This window comes from Platichthys flesus, chromosome 3 (assembly GCF_949316205.1).
Source record: "Platichthys flesus chromosome 3, fPlaFle2.1, whole genome shotgun sequence".
In the NCBI taxonomy this organism is placed as follows: Eukaryota; Metazoa; Chordata; class Actinopteri; order Pleuronectiformes; family Pleuronectidae; genus Platichthys; species Platichthys flesus.
Window position 1 is genome coordinate 21,161,221 of NC_084947.1, and position 16,374 is coordinate 21,177,594.

General features: G+C 43.9%; 1 protein-coding gene across 5 annotated transcripts in view; it reads left to right on the forward strand.

Annotated features, from left to right (window-relative positions):
* Positions 1-16,374, forward strand: part of fbrsl1 (fibrosin-like 1) — a 288,976-nt gene that overhangs the window by 172,172 nt on the left and 100,430 nt on the right. For 4 of the 5 annotated variants that reach the window (XM_062384522.1, XM_062384540.1, XM_062384529.1 and 1 more), the window contains exon 5: positions 13,150-13,179. The exons of the other annotated variant lie outside the window; for it this stretch is intronic. In XM_062384522.1, the coding sequence (XP_062240506.1) occupies positions 13,150-13,179 (30 nt within the window). The remainder of the gene's footprint in view (positions 1-13,149; positions 13,180-16,374) is intronic. 5 annotated transcript variants of the gene reach the window in all.

Here is a 16,374-nt window from a genome sequence, read left to right on the forward strand (position 1 = left end):
TTTGATCTTTCTTAGAATGATCCAGTATTGATTCATCATATTGTTAGATGGAAAGTAATTAATATATGCCCAGAGCCTTTTCCTGTGGATGTATTAATCTTTAACCCCGCTAGTCTGGACCGACTGACCAGGAGAGATGCAGTCTTAGCTGCATTTTTTCCTAATTAAAAAAATATAATAAAAGTGAAAAAGTAGACAAACAAACACATAGGCAAATGTGCAAAATGGAGGTAAAATATTTTGGAAATGCAACAAATCTTTGGAACCCCTGAACCCAAATACACAAACTGCAAAATGTCTGATTTGAATCGACCTCCAACGTAGAAAGCATTTGCCCTGATATTACCATCCAATTCCCTGTGTGACCAAAAAATACCTGAGTCTGTCACTATATTCAAGGATATGCACCCATTAATACACGAGGAAGAATGTTGCAACAACAATTTTAGTGGCAATCCAAAGCTGGATGTGAAGCACTGCATTGCATACACTTTTTGCCGTTTCCCTTCTAATTTACACTATTCAAAGTCAAAGTGTTTATTTTCCCAGAGGATTAATTTGATGTAACCAAGAAATATATATAAAATACAGACAAAAAACACAAAGAATTGTTAAAACCATAACACTCCACAGCGCACCACACAACTGCTGCTGTCTGTCACCATTACCAGCACCATTAATGTAACGCGCTATTTGTGTGTTTATCTCAAAATAAATATAATGTAAAAGTCTATAATTGTATTTTGTAATAATTTAATAAAGCGCAGGTGGGAGAAGGCTGGTTATACAATGAGTACATACGTTCTCAGACAATCTAAAACCCTCGAATTTGTATTGAAAATGAAGTATCCATAATTGACTCAATATTGAATAAAATCAGAAATCAGAGATACCAAGCAGTTGTCCTGACATGGTAAAGATGCGTATAAGTCTGTCTATCATTGACCATTGAACTATTACATATAAGTTACAATGATGCATACAGTAATATACAGTCTATGGTAAGGACGCTTGCACCAGTTACAAATCACATATGCCATCCTTGACCACATCCAGTGTTTTTTTTAAGAAAAAATGCATGTAAGGTGAATGAACATGTCTAATACTGATAGAAAGGCATTTGGGACATCTTAAAGTAAAGGGAAAAATACAATATCGACAATCTTACATCATAGTAATTTATTTATATAGATAACAGAATTGGTCCTAAGATAAATCCTTGAGGAACACCTGTCTTTACTGTTATAATTGTCCATGGAGTCATATAATTTACAACCAGTTTAGCACCTTAAGATTAAGATGCATTTTATTCATCCTAAACACATGCACAGACATGCAAAGGCACACTCATGCAGGTAGGGACATTTAGCCTCTGCTTTTAACCCATCTGGTGCAGGACACACAGAGCAGTGAGCGACCATGTACGGCACTCGGGGAGCAGATGTTGGGGGAGTAAGGTGCCTTGCTCAGGGGCACTAGACAGGGTAGGGAGGCTCTTGGATTTTTGGACAGATCAATCCAGGTTCGTCTTTTTGTTGTCTCTCCGTGGAGTCGAACCAGAGACGAACCAGAGACCTTCTCTGCCCATAGTCCAAGTTTCTGCCACTAGTCCACCGCCTCTCCTCAAGTATGTTTGAGTTTTTGCATAAGACCATGATCCATTGAATCAAACCAATATTCAAAAGTCCAATGCATGATATGTGATTGATGTGGCTGTAGTCATGTTATAATGTCCTTGTCTAAAACCTGATTGAGTTTCAATTAAAATCGTTTTGTCCGACAGTAGGTGCTTTAGCTTTTTGTTTATCAGGGATACAAATACTTAAGCTTTATTGGTCAGTCAGGAAATAGGGTGATAATTATCCAAAACAAAAGGATTTTATGCCTTAAAATAAACGAAGGACAAGGTTTTTTCCAGGGTCTACTGATCAACCAATGTCTTAGACTGAGATAAGAGGTAAAGGCAATGGCTCTTGCAGCTGTTTTTTCAACAAAGGGCTCAGTAATGTCCAGTAAATGCTTTGTAATTTGAGTAGGAAGGTTGGGTAAAATAATTTACCTATAAAGTGCTTAGTTTTTTGTTTTGCCAGGGTACTAGTCTTGCCTTCAGCTACAATTTCAAGAATACTATAGTTTACTGTACTTTCTTTCACGCATTTCAGTAATTTAGAGAGAGTAATTTACCAGGGAAAAGAGAAAACAGGCTTTCCTTTTCTTTATTATGCCTTATATTTCCATTGGGGGCCATGTTTGCCCCAGTGTAACTGATGTAATATCCGATAAAAGCCATTTAGGCTGTTGAAACAGCCTGGGGGATTCTGGTTAGCAGTGGCTGTGCAGACCCAGTGAAATCCTCAGACTTCTCTGTGCGTGTGTTTCAAAGAGGCTTGCCAGGGTCAGTGGGGGAAACTTTGAAGAATGTCCCAGGATTTGTCTAAATCATGAAGTATGGATCCTCTTAAGCATGGCTGGCATGAGAGCTGAGCCCTATCAATGATTCCATTAACCTAAATTCCAAACCAGGCTTCACAACATGACCATATTAACCCCTCGGATTTCACCAAGCTCTTGATCCCTCACTATTTAGACAGACGGGAAAGAATGGTCACTCACATTTGTCTGGCTACCGGCTATGCTTCCTGCCCCAGACAGGGAATTATCTAGCCTGGATGCCAGACGAACTTAGCCCCGCCCACAACATTTGAGGTCGGGAAGTTCGGACTGGAGTCGCTCCGTTGAGGAGAAATTATGTCCGACTGGGCCAATCAGATTGTCAGGGCGGGCTTTATACGATGATGGACAGATGATCAACGGTAACGTAATCAACCACGTCATCAAAGTGCCCTTGGGTTGAATTCGTTTTCAACAAACATGCCTGCCGCTGGAGAGCTGAGATGTGTAGATGCTGCCATTGAGTCTGTTTTAGAAGACATCAACAGGGCATTCATTTTGAAAGAGGAACAGAGAACATGGAGGCGACGCCAAAGCACCGCGCTAATCCCTATCGTGCCGGCGCTTGGCTTTTCACACCGGACACTGAAGTGACGCTGAACCGCCGGGCAGCGCTAATAATATCACCCGTTGATCCAGTAGATTAAAAGCATATACTTACTTGTTGCTCCAACATTAAGCAACAGCGTCCCAACATGTGTCCTCCTTGATGTTGTCTTTATACAACATGTTCCGAGGATCATACAACTCACTGTACTTCTCCACTTCAATTATTAATTTAATGTCATCCATTTTGAAGAACTTCTCCGCTGTTTGCTCTGTTAAATGTCGGCTGTCGAGGGTAAATTACGTATTCTCCACTCAAGCCTATGTGGAGAATACGTAGCCCCCCCCCCCCTCTCTCTCTCTTTTTATCTGTATCACTGCTTGTGTGGCTGTAGTGGATGGGCAGAGGGGGAAATTTAATAATGTCATTGGTCAAATTAAAACTCCAGGACAACCGAAGGGGACTTCAAAGTATGGGATGCATATTTGATCATTTATATCATATAAAATATGTCATCAATATAGTTTAAGATCGTTTTTCAGTGTGTTTCCTGGTGCGATACACTCGAGTCAAGCGCAAAAAATAGACTCAACGCCGAAACGATCGCTGCACAGCGCGAGGCAGCCTTGGCGCAGGGCGGCGCTTCAGCCTCCGGTGTGACCCGCACAAAGTTTTAACATGGGAGTGGATGGGAGCCAGCTGTTATTTAAGGCTTGACGCTGCGCTGAGGTGTTGCTTCGGCATCGCTTCAGCGTCCGGTGTGAACCCGGCGTTAGTAAATAACTCACAATGCGTTGCTAAACATACGTCACATACTACGTTGCTCTGATTGGTTGTAGGTCTATCCAATTGAGCAAAGAGGAATTTTATGTCCTGGTCAGTTGAAACACGCCCCATAATCACAGCCCAATGGAGCGGTCTCAGACTCACATTCTGACTAGAATTGTGAGTCTGACAACGTCAGGCTAGGAATTATCTGTAATATGACCCCATGTTTATCTACGGCCTGTATGTGTCCACATGTTTTCGGGTTATTTTTTCCCTATGTAAAATGTTGACAAAAGCTGATTAGACATTGGCAGTGGTGATGTTGGATGATAAGGTTTTTAGAGTGAACATGGGCTGAATCCCAATCTGCAGATTTTTACCTTTCCTCTATGAACAATTATCATTCCGGGTTGACGGCGAGGGTAGGAGTAGAGAACAGAAAGAAACAAGTGTCTGTTTTCATTAGGACAAAGGGAAGGTGAGCAGGAGCGCGTCTGACAAGCCAGTAACGCCTCATTGTCCCTGATCTCAAGTTTCATAAATTGCCACGGCTCTCGTTAAAGGACGTGTCGCTGCTGTCACCAGGCGCTAACTCGTTATCTCCTCAGCACCGTAAAACGCTGTAATTAACATTCAACAACTGTAACAGATCCAGCATTCGTCCTCTACAGCCGCTAATTGCCGCACTGTTGTGCTTTCTATAAGTGGGCCTTCAGTGTGCGTATTTGTGGGTACACATTTCTGTGCTTAATTTTAATCGTAAATAGAGGTTAGGAGGAAGTTCAGATGGATGTAAAGGTGAAGCTTAATTTCTGTTTTCATTGTGGGAGTCACAAAGTTTCTCTGCTTAAAGCAAAGAACCATCTAAAAAGTATTTTTATATTTTTTTCCGACATTTGGACATTTTAAATGCTTTCTATCCAAGAGCTTTTAAATTCAAGCTTTGCCGGCGGATGCTTTTGGTCGACTCCCCATGGGTAACGCAACCTGTATTTTTGCCGTTGGAGAGCGTATTGGAGGCCCATTTGTTGAAATCACAATTACTGTAATTACAAATTTCAGGGCAATGCCTGCCTGTGGCTGCGAGGACACGTTGTGTACTAGTGTTTTTAAAGAGCTGCACAATTCTATCCACCATGCATGAGCCACCCCCTTAAATCATATCTTCCATTGCATCAAATACAACCATTTGGGAACGTATAGCTGTCACACTGCTCTCCATTAACAACACACAGAGCTCACCACTGTTGGCGATCTGTTTTTCCCCATTTTGAGGCATAAGATATTCTCTCATAGTTTCCTGTAGATACCCAGCGGTGTCAACTCTGCTTTCGATGGAAATGTTTTGTTTTCCCTTTAGCTGCACCTGCCTGACCTCACCAGAGCAGCAGCCATCACAACAAGGCCCTATGAATAATTAGTCTGGGTCAACTGATACTCTCCAGCTCTACACACCGCTGTCATTTACTCTCCCAGCGCCAGCCAATAGCCAATGAACTGTGTGCAATTCTGCTCAACTGAATCCGTTTAACTCAAGGCAGCTCTTGTTATTGGAAGGTAACCGTCTGGATGTAAATTGATACAGGGGGCTACCCTTGAGGCCAAGTGCAGAACAGGAGAAGGGACGTCAAATTAGCAGTGTCACAGAGGCCCATTTAAAAAAAACTTCTATGGTGGTCTGTCTCAGATATGCAATCACTTGATGCCTTATCTGTATGCTGCTGGCCCTGCATTTCATTCTCTGTTGATTAGAGTGAATGCCAGGCTAAGGTTTCCCTTAGCCAAGACGACCCCATCAGGACAAACATAACCAAATGGTTTCATACTGTTTCTTTTTCTGGCTTCTGGTTCCGGTCAGATGAGAAAGGGGCTGGTGTCTGGTGATTTACGTGAGTATCTATGGACTAGTCTTTAAGCTTTGGAAACATAGAGTAGATGTTAATTCCTTATTGGGTTGTTTCTTTTTTTGTCTCAACTTAACGCAAAACGTTTTGCACTACATCATTGATCCACCGGTTGTCTGGAACATCTCAAAGACACAGCTTTCATCGTCGTCGGATTGCTGTGCACTACACAACTTGGTTTTGTTTGACTGGGAACAGGGGGGTTGGCAACTTTCCAAAACTGGTTTGCGGCTGGAAAACCATGTTTAAAATGGTGAAGTGTGACATGACTCACTGCTCACTGCAGGTGGTGGTCGAGAGCACCGTCTGACATGTAACCACTAAAACTCTCATATGTGTACGTTGGGTTGAGATCTGGTGACAACTGCGTATCATTTGATGAAGTCTTATAGTCATTCAACCATTTTATACAGGTGTAGTCATTATGTTCTTCTATTTCATGTATCTGCCCGTGTCAGCAGTTAAAAAACTTCAGTTTCAAAAGCCTCAGTCGGGTTCGGGCTGTGGCTTAGATGTACTGATAACCTGCGCTTTTAGCAACTCACAGCATCCTTTGTGGGTTTTACATGTTTGCACAATAGTCACATAGGCTGTGGTTTTTCTCACATTTTCTACAACGGCTCACATCCAAACTGCTGTAGCTGCAGAGTGTGAACTCTCAGTGCCTCTCCTCCCTCCTCCCTCTCAAAGGTCTTTGGCAATTGACACTGTCTCAGAAAATATAAATTATTCACTAGATGGTTGACATCAAGATAGTGAAACAACTTTTAACGTGCAGTTTATCTTAAGCGGTTGTGTTGTTTGAGCCTCTCGAGATGAGTCCGTTTGCTATATGAACTTTGGAGTACTCAGTATAACTGGATATACTTGTATTCACATAACAAACATGTTGTGTTGTTTACCTTGTGGTAAAAAGCTTCACGCGTCATTACAAGCAGGCCCCAAACTGCATTATCAGTGTCAGCTGATGTGTGGTGAGGACACAAAGACATGCCTTCATCTGCAGTGCTAACTTGTGTGCTTAATTCATTTTCATGCTCATATTGCCACTAATTGGACCTGCAACATCAACAAGACTATCTGCAGCCTCCACACTTTCTTGATTGGAAATAGATCTGGAAGAAAATGATCTCTGACTGTGATAAATTTCATAGATTGGGAGCTGCTGGCACACTAGCAAAAATATATTTTTACCGGCACCATGAACAAAGGAGAATTTATTCTCCTCGGAGGTTTGCGGAGGAGAAGATGGAAAGCATAAATGAGGCAAAGTGTCATCATATGGCTTTTTTTATTACATGGTTAAAGATAGAACTAATTTTAATTTGGGCTAATCCGAGGAACACTATCGGCCATTGACCGACTGTGTCTTATGACTGACTTGACGTACTTCGCTCAACAGTCTTGTGCTTTTACTCTGCAGCTTCAGTCCGGAGACAGGGTAATTTTAAAAGCTGCTGCACCCACGGTTCAGTTCATGAACTTCGTTCCCTTCAGCTCCTCGAAGCACAACTATATCAGTATCTCCCAGAGAGCGTCGAGTAAGTCGGCTGCTTCTGTTTACAGGCTGTTCAATCACTATAAGTACTAGTGGCAGGCTGATTTTCATGGAAACACTCTTTCCACAGTCCCCTTGTCTCCTTACATACAAAGTATTTATCATATGAGAATTTGGCTCTGTCTGACTTGCCTGTTTTACAAGCCTTGTCCTAGAACTGGGACTGGTAAAACATTGTAATATATGCGCTGCAGTCAAAAATGAACATAAAAATATCCCAGAATACGGTGAGATTTACTCTCTGTCACAGGGAAGTGGTTACTTTCAAAACACCATCGCGTCGAGATAACATCTCACAGCTTATGAGTAGTCGAAGGGTAAAAATGGGTCATTTATTTTTATTTGTTGTTTTAGTTCTCTACGACACAAAAAGAAAACAGTTGTGTACTCTGAGCAACAAACCAGATGAAAAAAAAGGGTCTGCACTGTCAATTTGTTTTTAGCGCATTTAGCATAGGTAGCATTTGGAATACTGCAGTGTGTGGGTGTCTGTGTCTGTATGTGTCTGTATGTGTTTGTGTGTCTCTGTGTGTGTCTCTGTGTGTGCTAGTGACCTCAAACCTGGCAGCAGCCCCCTACAACAGCTGGTTTTCTGCCAGTTTTTCTGCAACGCAATGAGAAAATTAGCTGAGCTGAGTGGTGGCTTGTGGCACCTTAATATAGCATTAAGCAGGTCGACCAGGCACACGCAAGATTGATGACTGTTGTCCATCTGAACACACTTTGCATCTCTAGAGAGGGACCCATGTTCTCAAGATCACAGGTCAAAGGTTACATTCACGTTAACATTTGTTCATTACAGTAGGTCGAACAGAGGCTGAAGTATTTCTTCTTCTTGGCACAAACACTCAATCTGGAGGTTAAAGGTGGAAAGTCAAGGTCAATGTGAACTTTAAAAAAACTATGTTTTTGCAAAAATGATCATATATCTCTATTATAAAATATTGAACTAATGATATTGTGTGACCTAAATGCCTGAGGTCAACCTCATTTGACGTAATTTTCTACAAGACCACTTTTCTATTGCCACTATTCACTGCAATGGCTGCAGAAGAGAAGGGGAGATTGTGAGCATACATTTTTCATATGTGGTCAGATACTGACTTGGTGACACCTATCTTGGGGGCCCACCTTGAAACTGTGATGTCAGTATAGGTTGAAGTGTGTGTGTGTGTGTTTTATATTTCTCAGCTATTTGCAGCAACAGCCTTACATCAAACGCTAGCCATGTCTTAATTGATGGACCAAAGGAGGCAGCCTGTTTGAGCCATGTAACCTGTGAAGGCCGAACCGAAGTGAGTCGGTGGTCTTGTAAGGATTTCTACAATTTGAGTCCCCAGCTTCTCTTGCCACTGTTGCCTAGCAACAGAGCTGTAGTTGGACATGACAAGTCATTTTTTATTTTTTTATTTTACTTGTATACTGCCAGTTGTTCGGTTGAATTGAAGCCTGATACTTAAATTTGTGCGGTGTAAGCATTGGGCGTTTTGATCACTTGCTGCAGTTTCCTCACTGAAGGGCAGTGAATCATGGTATAGGTTGGCCTGAGCAGGATCCACCCATCACAGCCGTTTTTGCTCTGAGATGAAATGAAGTGTTTGTAGACTGCATTTGAAGGAGCCTTTGAAATACGACAGCCTGGTTGTGCCAAAGTGATGCAGTTGGTCTTCAGCTGGTGTCCTCTGTCACGGCTACAACTTTGTGTTCCATCAGACTCAACTTTATTGGTCAATTCAGTTTCTCTCAATAAACGTACACACTATGCACTGACACACACTAGTCTTGAATATATGTTTGGATCGACATTGATGTAAACTGAGACTTTGTAGGTTGGTAGAGGTGGTAACTCTAGGTTTAGATCTCCAGTCTCCGTCACCACGTTGTCATAATAGTAACACTGTCAACTCAAGTGATGACTGATAACTCTAATAAATGGCCAACATGTGACACCCCACAGCACCCGTGTAGTAAACAACATGCAGGGGATTGTCAGGGAGTGTCAGCATGTTTTTAATCACGTCTTCTCTGTCTTCGTCTCTTCTAGGCTTTGTTCTTTTCTCTTTTCTCTTTGTCTGCCTCACTCTGACCTGTCTATATACCCAGCAGCCCTCTCTGTAATGAGGAGCGTTCGTTCATCAGCCATGTTTAAACTGCAGGCAGGATTAGCTTGGCTAAAGACTTAATGCACATGCACAGTCACCTCATGCTCTGTTTGACGTTTCCAGGCCGCAGATTGACAAGCAGCTCTGTCAGGCTTCCCTCTCTCGCTCGTTCTCTGCCTCCCTGGGCTCCCCAGACCTCCTCCTCTTTTGTCCTCATTTCGCCTGAATTAATTGAGTTCTCATTTTTTGTGAGAAAGCTCACAGGAGGCCTATGTGAGGAGAGAGAGGAGAGTGCTAGAAGAATGAGAGAGACAGAGGGAGATCAGTGGCAGAAGCCTAGGGGGCATAGCTCTCCCAGAGGTAGACAGTCACTAGGTTCCTTAGGGATGCTGAGGCCCTTCTGCACTGACTTATATCTTTATCCTCTCAATAGTCCCCCCTAGTACCTCAGGGAAGGCCTGTGGGCTGGTGGTCAGGGTCAGGGAGATGTGCTACTTCACTCCCCCACTCTCACACCTGCCTCTTGGGAGGTTGGCTCCTAATTTAAGCTCTTTGTGTCTGTAAAGCTAAGACTAAGCTGGGAAAATGAAAATGTTTTGGTTATGACGAAAGAAGCAGTACATCAAACAGGACAAGACTGAGACTTTAACAAACTAACACATGTATGGCATTATGTTTGTTTTCCTGCTAGTTATGAACCTAAACAGCAGATTTTACTTACCATGCAAAGTCACCACAGCTCTCATTGTGACACGGAGAGGGGCATGTGATGCCTTCGCAAACTAAGTGCAAACCAAGCCACTAAATATGTGACCCGACGACTAGCTGGTTTATTGCTATGCAATCGTAGTTGCACTCTATACAAATAGTTCAGGGGGAAATAGGAGCAATGAAATGCACAGATGCCAATCTTAGCTTGGCCTCAACTCTTCCAGTTATGAACATTACAACTTCTCCCCCCTGCAATATTCATGCACTGGCAGATCACTCCTTCAGATGTCTTAGGTTGCTGTAAGTTGAGATAAACACTTGCTGAGTTGTTACAGCCAATCGCCCGCCTCTGTTCCTCAATGTCACTGCCATAGCACTCAATAATTCAAAGCTTGGCTGTAATGAGCTCCCCGTAGGCCCTGTCCCCAAAGAGGCTCCCCACTGTGCCTCCACTGTAATGTAGTTATATCTCATGTCAGCTTTCAAATCAATTACATTTCTATCTGATGGCTATGTAATTGCGCCTGATTGAGTTTTTGGCACGCCAGCCAAGTGTGTGGTTTCCAAACTCAAGCCAGTCAAAACAGGAAGCTTCGTCAAATGAAACTGTATTTCTTCCTGATTGAGGCGGCTTGCACGATAAGCACAGCTGTAATTATGATAATAATAACAATAGCAATCTGTGTTTTCTCAGCTTTGTTGTTTTTTTCCCCTCGCTCTCCAGATGAAATTTTGCCCTAAGGACTACTAACAACATTTGCTTTATTCAAGATTCAAAGGCAGATTTGATTGTTTGTAGCATGTGCAATTTAGTAGATTAAATGCAAACCATAATGCTTTTGTATAAATATAAGTGTCTGGAGTCTAAGTTTGTTGGAGCCGACTTTCTCTGCAAGACTGCACTTTGTGCCAATAGTGAGTGACCTTTATGTGTTGTGCTTAGATTTTGACGTTAGACAAGTGGTGTGCCCCTGCCAACAGAGGTCATACAGCCTTTTGGCATAAGGTAATGCCCAGACATAATCTGACCTCTTACCTTGAGCATCTAGCTGACAGCTGAGGTCGGAGCAATATTGTTGTAAGTGTCAGATCTTTATATTTTCACAAGGTTGGATGGTTTGATAAATGGGTGGATGGATGCATGGATGTACGGAAGGATGGACGGTCAAACAGATGTATGATGGACGGACTGAAGAGCAGACGGATGGATGGATGGATGGCAATACAGATGGGTGGATAGATCAACACAATGCATGCCCGGATGGACAGAGGGAATACTCTAATGGAGTGGTATTGAGATAGATGAGGGGGAGGATAGTGTGGTTAGGTGCATCAGCAACTAAATAGTGATGAATTGTGGCTCCTGTCAGCAGCACTAAGTATAACAGACATAGTAAACCAAGCTGGCTCATCCATAATCAGCAGACAGAGATTGTCTTCATGCCAGAAGAGAACTTCTCTGGAAATAAAGCACTGAGTGCATCCACCAATCGGTCTTTTCCATCCTCACTTCATCATCCTTTTTCTTTTTATATCCTCATACTCCTGGTGTTCTTGCCCTTTAAATCTCTTCCCTTGTATTATTCTCCCCTCATTTCTCTTCTTAAAGCCTTGCATCTCTCTGTCCTTCTCGCCCTCTCTCTTTCTCTCTCTCTCTCTCTCTCTCTCTCTCTCTCTTTCCGACACTGTCTTTTGTGTTAACAGCCTTCCATTTTTTTGCAGTGGGGGAGCCACCGGGTGCACATCTACAGTACAATCTTGCCTTTCATTTCATGGCTTCTGGAAATGGATGTTTTACTGCCTTCATTAAGGCATGCAGCAGTCAGCGCCGTGTTTTCCCTCTGAAGTTTAGCTCCATGAACCTCGCCATTAGAGGACATTATGGCCCCAGATTTCAGGGCACAGTGGAACACTGTATAATTTGATTAGTGTTATTAATCAAGTGGAATGCCGCTCCTTTCACCCCCATCTCCCTCCCCTCCTCCTCCTCCTCCCCCTCCCGCCATTCCACTCCTGCTATCAAACCCTTCAGACATTGCCTGTCCTCTTCCTCCTCCCCTCATCCACGCACCTCTCTATCCCACTATCTCCTGCACTACAAAACACGTGCAGGGGGACGTGACGAAAGGCCTCATGCCTTTGCTTTTAAAAACAATGATTTACCACTTGTTTTTTTCTCCCCCTTCACAACCTCACCCCCTCCCCCTGTAGCCCAGGACATAAATCAATTGAGATGAAAGTTCCATAATTGTGCTTGCTGGGAGGGATTTGAGCAAAATTGCACTATGAATTTTTTAAAGGGAATTTTTTACTGGCTGTTCAGTGAGACTTGGGCGGCGAAGGAAGGTAAGGCCATGAGGATTTATGGGCCTGGATTCTTCATTACTGAAGTAATTTTCCTGCAAATGATAGTGCAGCACCCTGGAGGGGGGAGCGCTGCCCGCCTGGGAGAGTACAAACCTGCTTAATCTCTTGTGGAGAGAGAGAGCAGCTCAGAGCACTAATATCATCTGTAAGGGACTGAGGCTCCATTTGTTCACATCTACACCGCAACTAGTACATTTGTGATTCGTAGTAATTGATTGCCCAGATTCGTTCCAAGAGCAGCTTCACAAGTTGATTTCATTACCGAGGACAGTGTCGCTCGAACTGCTCATAAACATAAAAGATTAGGGTTAGTTTGTAATTTACACTTTATTCACAAAATATGTCCATGTTGTCAGAAATTAAAACATTTCAGAATGATGATGTCTATTTGCAAATGTTGTATAACCAATATCCACAACAGCAGCTGAGGTGTACACTGGGATGAGCATTACATACTCTAATATATCTTAAAGAAAGGAGTGGGGAAGAACAATGTATTTAAGGATAGACAAGGTCAGTTTGGATGATAATGCTTTCTCTGTGTGGTTGACATCCTGTCATCTATGTGTTGTGTTTTTCCATCCCTATGCTGATTAAGACCTGCTTTTACCCAGCCTGTCATATTGCTTTTCTTTTTCAGAAAGGGTCTCCACCTTTCCCTTTACCCTTGGACTTTCCTCCCTCCTCATTTTAACCGTCCTCATTCCAATATGGTTGACGTTCTGTCTCCCATCTCTTTAGGTGCAGCCAGCAGCAGTGGCCCTCCTCAAGGTTAGTGTGTCCACGATGCCAGGTCTCATTCTGTATCCTGCCTGCCGTCCACTCAATTTTACAGCTCAGTAGGTTGAGAAGCAGCGGGGCTAAATCTGCTGCAAACAGGAGAAAGAGAGAGAGGGGAGGAGGAAGGGAGTAACAAAATTATTGCGCACCCCTGTCAGCGATTGGAGTGGAGCTCATTCCAGGCACACTAACAACTCAGGACAATTAGTCACTTCTCACTAGGGCAGAGCTGAAACTCGCTTGAGGACTAAATAGAGGCATGGCGTAGTGTAGCCACAAGCATGGCTCACACACTGCAGTTACCGAAGTGACTCAGTGGAGAGGGGGTTGAAATGGCTCAGAGTCCGTCTAGAACAGATCTTCTGGGATTTTGTGCAAAACTGAGATAGAAGTAGGACTCTGGAAAAAGGGATTAATGTAGTTACGAGTCATAAAAATAGCGCACCTTCAAAATGCATGCTAATATAAAATGTTATTCTTTTTAAGGACATGTTACATTGGCGTTGCCAGATTCAAGCGTTGAGTACATTTTACAAAATAAAAAAAAAATATTCATCGTCTTCATCTTCCAAACTTTCAAATATAAAAAAAGACAGCAATGTCAGTAGTTCATCGTCCTTCGTGGTAGTCTGCAGTCAGAAATGAGCCCTGAAGCTCCAGCCACCTCATGCTTCTAAACAAAAGTGAAGCATGACTAAGGTGGGGGGTGCATGGAAGATCAGGGGGTGGAAAGAGAGAAAAGTTTGTCCTGGGCCCTCTGCGAAGACGCAGCGTGACCAATTGTGGTGAAGGGGATGAATGAGGCCATTCACTGGGCCTAATGAAAGAGCTCCTGCTGGGCCCTGAATGAGGGTGGGCGCATCTGCACCGCATAGGCGTGCACAAACCAGTGACCTCGAAAATTACCCAGGAAGCACTTTGGGACAGTAACCCCAGCAACAGGCCGGGGTTCGATGGTAACCAGGCACTTCAATCAGTGCCTGGCAGCTTCTTAAACAGAGCAAAGTTTTTCTCCGCATTGAAAGAACTCAGTGTGAAATCAACTTCGAGGGATACCCCCCAGTTTTTTTTTTAAAGGAGAGGGCTGCCAATGATTGTCCCTTGTGAAAACGTCCAGGAGCTCTTACCATCTCTGAGAGGTGTGGGATGCTCTCCTCAGGACTTCTCCTCTCAAGACACAAAGGCCTGTTTGTGTATATATGCAGGGCTGTATTTAGATTAATTAGGTTCAGGGGATGTACAGCGACAGGTTTAGGAGGCTGTGGAACAGATCCGATCATAGATTATAGATAAAGAGAGAAATTCCCTCAGCACCCCTAGGGACTGGACATTAAGTTTACACAAATCTTCAAGGATCTGGTTCACTGGATTTTTATCTGTGTTACTTGGCTTAATATATTCAGTCTTGATGAGCCAGAGGCATGCAGGTCATTGAAGTTCCATTCCCGTCTCCATTCCCTCACGGAACTTTTGACAGCGTGAAATGACAATCCGCCCCTGCACGCATCTCCCACGTCAAAAAGTAATGAGATTGTGCTGCTGGAAATATCACTACAAAGCATCAGGCCTGCACTCAGGTCTGACTGCACCTTCAAACAGCGCTGCCTGCCAGCTCGCCTGCCTCGCCTGCCTGCTGAAAAAGAAACGAACAAAAACAGTCAGAATCAGAGACAGAGGAACGGCAAGGGAAGCTCCCCGCGCTGAGACAAACGAACACGCCGGGGCCTTTCATCCTGAGAGTGATTAGCCATCCGAAACGTTTTAAAACCCCGCTTTGAGTGTGTTCCTCAAACAAAAGAGTTCCATTGAGGAGTGGTGGTGAGATGTTTCTCGCTGCGAAGCGCCAGTGATCTAGTCTCTAATTGTGGCAACGCTGACAAGGCTGGTGTGGCTGGGAGCTTTTTAAGCGGGGCTTTTTGCTACGCTCTTGTTCCCCTCCTGTCACATCCACCACCAAAGGCACCAGGGAACAAAAAGGCCCCTCAGATTTCGCTTCTTACATCCATCTGCCTATTGTTTCGTGCATATATTCAGGCCTAATTTAACACGCTAATAGACCCCGGCGCTGGGCTAATGCGACCAAAAGTACAAGCGGTGCTATAAGATCTGTGTTTGATTGCAAATATGTTACATTATCTCACACAGTCTTCGGTCTGTGTAATGGCTGTTTTTGTTCTTTCATATTGCACCGATCGAAGCCTCTCAGCTTCACAGAAGATGCAAAGATTCTGACACGCTGGCACTAGCGTTACCTCTGCTTCTGCCGCGTAGCAGGAACAAAGTGGTCGTGAAGGTCTTTGAGTGGGGTTCAGTGGAGCTGCTAGGAGCTCTCGGAATTTGGCACAGGAAAACTTTTCAGATGCTCCGCCGTTCATAAGCCCGGTTGTCAAAGGTTTTTTCTGGAATCGAAGAGAGGCAGTTTGAAGAATCAAAGGAATCAGCGACAGTGGGGAAGGAGGGGGTGCCGGGGGTGCCGGGGTAGACAAGAGAGGAAAGGAGTGAAACCCGAGCTCATAAAAATCAGTATTATAACAACATTAATTGATGCTGCTGAGTGCCATATGTGATGCCATATGGAAAAGCTGCCCCAGAGGCTTGCTATAATAGACAGCCCGCAGTGGTGCACACAACTTGGCACATTTACAAACAAGGGACGTCCCATTAATATCAGCCACGCAGACAAGGCAGGAGACGGTGAGAGAGGGAGCGAGAGCGTGTTGGAGGGAGGGAGGGGGCGAGCAAATACAGAGAGAAAACCGAGGTACCTCGTGTTTTGTTTGGTCTCCATCTGTGGTCCTCGTCTCCACAGCACTTCTCCGCTCACATGACACGATCACGTCTATCCGAAAAAGATTTACTCGACGTGCAGATCAGTGTGCGTTAACATTCTGCGCTCCCCTCCTCCCCTCCTCCCACGGTTCCTTAATTACAGTAATAAATGGCCCCTCCCTTCTGGGTTGATCAGACCGCCCTCTGTCCGCCCAACTGTCACTCCCACCACAGATGCCCAGTGGTCCTTTCATCACACACACACACACACACACACACAGTCCCACACACTTCAGTAGGTCAGATGATTCATGGCACCTTGACAAAGGCGGCGTGAACAAGCTCTGTTTAACCTCTTCTGTGCCTAATCACAGGGCAGCTATTATTTACTGCTGCTGTCCACAGTCTCCAGTGCTT